The sequence below is a fragment of the Schistocerca cancellata genome, chromosome 5 (genome assembly GCF_023864275.1).
Source record: "Schistocerca cancellata isolate TAMUIC-IGC-003103 chromosome 5, iqSchCanc2.1, whole genome shotgun sequence".
Lineage (NCBI taxonomy): Eukaryota > Metazoa > Arthropoda > Insecta > Orthoptera > Acrididae > Schistocerca > Schistocerca cancellata.
In genome coordinates, this window is record NC_064630.1 from 73,109,999 (window position 1) to 73,116,844 (window position 6,846).

At 41.9% G+C, this 6,846-nt stretch overlaps 1 protein-coding gene across 1 annotated transcript in view; it reads right to left on the reverse strand.

Moving 5' to 3' along the window:
• LOC126188368 (sulfate anion transporter 1-like) overlaps positions 1 to 1,931 on the reverse strand; it is a 153,010-nt gene extending 151,079 nt beyond the window's left edge. The window contains exon 1 of the mRNA XM_049929967.1: positions 1,767 to 1,931. Coding sequence (XP_049785924.1) covers positions 1,767 to 1,931 — 165 coding nt within the window. The remainder of the gene's footprint in view (positions 1 to 1,766) is intronic.
• Positions 1,932 to 6,846: the final 4,915 nt, after the last annotated feature.

A 6,846-nucleotide genomic window follows, 5' to 3' on the forward strand; every position in this document is an offset into this window, starting at 1 on the left:
TTAGCACTAAGAAATCTTATAACAGCCCGTAGTTCACAACAGTACACAACGTAAGCACGGAAGAATCAGAATGTAATGGCGTCAGTGCGTAGATTAAGGTACAATCTTTCATGTAAAAATAAAATTATTGACATATCTCAGTACGTCTTTTTTTAATTTCAAAACGGTACTTACTTAAAAAACAGGCCTCGTATGTTAGATAACAGGTACCTGTAGCCACACAAGACTGTGCAATACCACGCAAAGCTTACTGTCTGCACGCGCCGGAATGACGTGGAAATTACAGCGTGGCATCTGGCTGGAGTGGCCTGGCGCCACGGCCTTACCCACCTCAGAAAATTGCGATTGGCTGAGATAGGCAGATATTTTTATATGTGTTACCTTAACCTGTACAAGTATCAGAGGTTTCGTTGCTTTTAGGGTTGGTTGCCTTCCCACGAACACCTCACAAATTTTACGACCTAATGTGTTCCCGCATGGCCATACGTGGTCCGCAAAGTGAACGCCGTCAGGCAGTACAGAGTACCCGTTTTCCATCCACGCTTTCACTCTTCAATATCAGACTTGCCGCCGTTGGGGAGATGAACACTGATGCTTCCTTGTGCCATATGTGCTTGGAGGTACTAATCGATCTAAAAGCATACGACTTAGGATAGCTCAATTGTTTGTCGACAAACGATGTAAATAGCAGTCTACTGTTTTTCAGTGCACCGTAATGTACTGCCCCTTGCCTATTATCCTCACATCCTGCTTTCCATTAGTGCCCGCTCGCACCCAGTGTCTTTAATTCCTTTGTGTCTTAATTCATAATGGCTGCTGGACGAAAATAGTGTCTTTTCTTTCGTACATGTCCCATGTCCGAAATAACAAACACGACATATACATTTAAATGCATTCCACATAAAGATATGTCTTTTTTTCGAGCATCAGGCCATACTACTGCGAGACACTTTTTTTGGTGCGTGTGTGTGTGTGTGTGTGTGTGTGTGTGTGTGTGTGTGTGTGTGTGCGCGCGTACGCGCGCTTGTGCAATGCCTGTGTACGTGAAAACATGAGAGTTCCATTTACTAATTTAATAACGCTCGTCTCATTTCAGTATCGGTGCTACAGACCTTGATTTCGAGAGTCCTAACAATCGTGACATCATCATCATCATTATCACTGAAAAAGGTGGTATGCACCTTAGTCTGTAGCACTTGTGTAATAAGGTACCACGCAGCCAACGTGCTGTTACGTAACAGTTAACCCACGTAGAGTACCATGTCGTTACAATAAGAAGTAGATACTACTGATCACAAGAAAGGATAGTCGCACCGTAGAAAGATGTTGTGGAGTGCGCAGAATGTTAAAACGCACTACAAAAATTTTCATTTTACCTAAAGTTCCCCACCCAGTGTCTCGGGAAGAAAATAGTGCCGATACCGCCAGGTTTCGTAGTGGCATCCACTTTGCGGAATCAGGATAGTCTGAAACATGTGCCTAATCGCACGTCCTGAGTGTTCATTTCCATCTTAATCGCAGCTAAAACTGTACAGGAGGTCAGTTCCCTTTGTAAAACCGCTGTACGAATGTGAGACGACATGTGCCCCAATTAACGAATCGCCTATGAAACGAGAAGGATAAAACCACGTTGTGTGAACGTTCCATCCAACCAAGGTAAGACAGCGAAGGTTTCCAAACAGTTCAGTACACTCACAGATAGTAGTTATGAACTACAGTACATATTTTTCATCAACGGTCTCCGAGGTTGCATCAGCGGCACTGACCTTCTTGAAGCGTTCTAGCACACAGGCAGTGCTGCAAGAGGCAGTGCATCTCTTCCACAGTATTTGCCAGCCGCTGGGTTGCGGGGGAGGCGGCGGCTTCCTCTCTGGTACCGTCGCGGGGGACACAGTTCGGCGCGGCTGTGGCGGAGATCTGCTGGCGGCCATCTCAGCACGAGTTGCCGCGACCGGCAGAACCTACCGCAGGCACAAACCTACGGGAGGTAACGCTTCCTTTAAATGCGAGCACGGCACCCTGTTGCCAGACTGTATCCGTACATCAGTCATAATCTAGACTGAACTGGTTATAAACAGTACACGAACATTACATTTTACATGAAAGTGACTTGTTATAGTGTAGATCCTAACGAAGAACACCGTCTGGATTACAAAGATAAGCAAATATAATATTCAGACCACACCTCTTCCCCAGCACAGCAGTACGCTCGCACCGGAGGTCAGTATATTATCGAACATGAAAGAGCATGCCCAGTTCGTGACCTCAGCTACTGCAGTCGACATCGTAGTGTAGGACAGTGACAGTTTCAGTTTCACATTAACTTGTACCGTTATAAATGTCGAACATTGTAACTCAAGAGAACAGTTTATTACTTAGTGTATCACCTGATGCTTTCATAGTCGAAGACAGTTGTAAATTCTCCGGTACTCCTTTGGAAAAGTACTGCTTCAAAGTAAAATAAATCTTTATTTATTTATGTTATAAAATCAACTAATATTTCAGTGTTTTGCTTTGATGAGCCTTCTCCCAGAGCAATCAAAGAACCCACAGTTATGACCAGTTTCATCTGTACACAAATATACAGGGTGGTCCATTGATCGTGACCAGTCCAAATATCTCACGAAATAAGCGTCAAACGAAAAAACTACAAAGAACGAAACTCGTCTAGCTTGAAGGGGTAAACCAGATGGCACTATGGTTGGCCAGCTAGATGGCGCTGTCATAGGTCAAACGGATATCAACTGCGTTTTTTAAATAGGAACCCCCACTTTTTATTACATATTCATGTAGTACGTAAAGAAATATGAATATTCTAGTTGGACCACTTTTTCGCTTTGAGATAGATGGCGCTGTAATAGTCACAAACATATGGCTCACTATTTTAGACGAACAGGTAGGTTTTGTAAATTAAAATACAGAACGTAGGTACGTCTAAGCATTTTCTTTCAGTTGTTCCAATGTGATACATGTACCTTCGTGAACTTATCATTTCTGAGAACGAATGGTGTTACATCGAGATTACCTGTAAATACCACATTAATGCAATAAATGTTCAAAATTATGTTTGTCAACCTCAATTCATTTGGCAGTACGTGTAACGACAGTCCTCTCAACAGCGAGTAGTTCAACTTCCGTAATGTTCGCACATGCATTGACAATGCGCTGACGCATGTTGCCAGGCTTTGTCGGTGTATCATGATAGCAGATATCCTTCAACTTTCCCCACAGAAAGAAATCTGGGGACGTCAGATCCGGTGAAAGTGCGGACGACCAATCCACCTGTTATAAAATATGCTATTCAATACCGCTTCAACCGCGTGCGAGCTATGTGCCAGGCATCCATCATGTTGGAAGTACATCGCCATTCGGTCATGCAGTGAAACATCTTATAGTAACATCGGTAGAACATTACGTAGGAAATCAGCATACTTTGTACCATTTAGATTGCCATCGATAAAGTAGGGGCGAATTGTCCTTCCTCCCATAATACCGCACCATACATTAACCCGCCAAGGTCGCTGATGTTCCACTTGTCGCAGCCATCGTGGATTTTCCTTTCCCCAATAGTGCATATTATGCCGGTTTACGTTACTGCTGTTGGTTAACGACGCTTCGTCGCTAAATAGAACGCCCGTAATTTCTCTTGTGCCCAGTGGCAGAACTGTACGCGACTTTCAAAGTGGTCGACATGGAATTCCTGGTGCATAGAAATATGGTACGGGTGCAATCGATGTTGATGTAGCATTCTCAACAGCGACGTTAATGAGATTCCCGATTCTCGCGCAATTTGTCTGCTACTGATGTGCGGATTAGCCGCGACAGCAGCTAAAACACCTACTTGGGCATCATCATTTGTTGCAGGTCGTGGTTGACATTTCACATGTGGCTGAACACTTCCTGTTTCCTTAAATAACAAAACTATGCGGCGAATAGTCCGGACACTTGGATGATGTTGTCCAGGATACCGAGCAGCATACATAGCACACGCCCGTTGGGCATTTTGACCACAATAGCCATACATCAACACGATGTCGACCTTTTCCCCAATTGGTTAACGGTCCATTTTAACACGGGTAATGTATCACGAAGCAAATACCGTCCGCACTGGCGGAATGTTACGTGATACCACGTACTTACACGTTTGTGACAATTACAGCGCCATCTATCACAAAGCGAAAAAAGTGGTCCAACTAAAACATTCATATTTCTTTACGTACTACACGAACATGTAATAATATATATATATATATATATATATATATATATATATATATATATATATAAACATATATATATATATATATATATATCATCATCATCATCATCATCATCATCATTTAAGACTGATTATGCCTTTCAGCGTTCAGTCTGGAGCATAGCCCCCCTCATACAGTTCCTCCATGATCCCCCTATTCAGTGCTAACATTGGTGCCTCTTCTGATGTTAAACCTATTACTTCAAAATCATTCTTAACCGAATCCTGGTACCTTCTCCTCGGTCTGCCCCGACTCCTCCTACCCTCTACTGCAGAATCCATGAGTCTCTTGGGTAACCTTGCTTCTCCCATGCGTGTAACATGACCCCACCATCTAAGCCTGTTCGCCCTGACTGCTACATCTATAGAGTTCATTCCCAGTTTTTCTTTGATTTCCTCATTGTGGACACCCTCCTGCCATTGTTCCAATCTACTAGTACCTGCAATCATCCTAGCTACTTTCATATCCGTAACCTCAACCTTGTTGATAAGGTAACCTGACTCCACCCAGCTTTCGCTCCCATACAACAAAGTTGGTCGAAAGATTGAACGGTGCACAGATAACTTGGTCTTGGTACTGACTTCCTTCTTGCAGAAGAGAGTAGATCGTAGCTGAGCGCTCACTGCATTAGCTTTGCTACACCTCGCTTCCAGTTCTTTCACTATGTTGCCATCCTGTGAGAATATGCATCCTAAGTACTTGAAACCGTCCACCTGTTCTTGTTGCCAGCATCATATTTAAAGTACCAGGGAAGCAGGTTGCTAGCCTTACTTGCCCCGAGTCCCATTGGGCTTTACCCCTAACGGCTGAGGGACTAACCTGTGGATTTGGTAGTCTTTGCCGTATGAGCACAAAGGTGACCACGACTCAGAATATGTCCGAGATGCCCAGCCTTATTCCAAAGTAACTGGTATCCCGACTGTCAGGACCACTTACTTGGCCACTCATACGTTGCCCGTGGTTCATGAAGAAGGACATGACTACAGGAACCCACACCATGAACCACATATATATATATATATATATATATATATATATATATATATATATATATATATATATATATATATGGAAGTAAAACTTAACAAACACTATGTACAGTGAAATGTTATAAGAAGCTTGTATACAAGTTTTATTTCGGATTTGAATTGCCATAGGATAGGTGACCGATGTGTCATGTGAAAATTATTGCTATTCAGAATACTACGTTTGCCAGTGTCACAGGACCAAAAAATGAAAGGAACTTCAGATTAAGTGACAAGCAGGCCGAGGTGACAGTCCATAATAAAATAGCTGTGTAGCGAAAGAACAATTAATCTAAAGCAGAAGATGTACTTCGGTGTAAAAATAGAAGAGATTCAACGTTCTTCTCACAAAAGGAAACAGAAAATTCTTTTATGGATAGTAGCTTCGGACATTTGTATAAGGTGAGAATACGTATATAGAATGAGAAAGATACAAAATTGGAGACAGCGAGCGCTGTAAACATTATATATGCAAACAGGCCATATTTTCAACGTACTCTTCAATGATCACGTAGTAGGGAAAAAATTAAATAAAATTTTAAAAAACCATGATGCGTGAAAATTCAATAATTAATGGTCGCAAACTAAGGTACTCCGAATGTACGAGTAACTTGCAGATTACAGACACCGCCACCGAAGATCGCTTTTCTTAATTTATTTCACAATATAAAAAATGAAAGAGCCGGTATAGGCACAAAACAAGTTTCCTGTAAGCGATCTTTTAAAGTGACGTATTTGTATGCTTTTGTTTACAATGTGACACCATAGCCCACCATAAAAAAAAGAACAGGCTGTGCTAACGCTGTAGATCATTATTCCTATGGAGTGTAAGCCAAATGAGATAGAGCGTCTCGGCAGCCGGACCTTTATTTGACGTCCTGGTTACAAGCATGTAGACTGAATTAGACAACCAATCACTATTATGAAAGAAGTGCCACATTGAATTTTCTTTCAGTGGTCGAGGACACAAACACTAATTTCTGCGCACAACTTTCCTCTGGTCTCTTGGCGCTACAAAGGGGGTCGTTTCAAGCCCAATGCTACTGGCAGTCATTACGAACGCATTGCAACCATTCTAGCCACCGTTTACTATGCACTAAGAACAAACTACAAACATATGTTCCTACTTAACCATTCAGAGATTAGTTCTCAACAACGTTTTCTAAGTCACAGCCGGATGTCTGTCTGACGGCTTCTTCCATCCCAGTACATATGTTTCTGTTTGGTAGCCGTTACCTTACCTAGGATCGCCTATTGTAGTCTCATTCCCTACAATTTCTGGAATTTCCGAGTGTTGTTCTTTAAACAGTCAAAAATGTATAATTATTAAGAGTCGTTCCTAGTTTTATTTGTTTATTAAAATGATAATTGAAAGTAATTAATAATGAAACCTCGAAAAGTTATCATCATTGTTCAATAATGTTTACAGGCAAAACGATTCTTGCAGATTGAGTGAAGAGAAAGTAAAGTAGAGCAACTTCAAATCAAAGTAATTCTGGCATTAACCCTACCAGTTAAGTTGAAGTCTGTGTCGGCCTCTTGCACTGTGAGCTACGATAAAC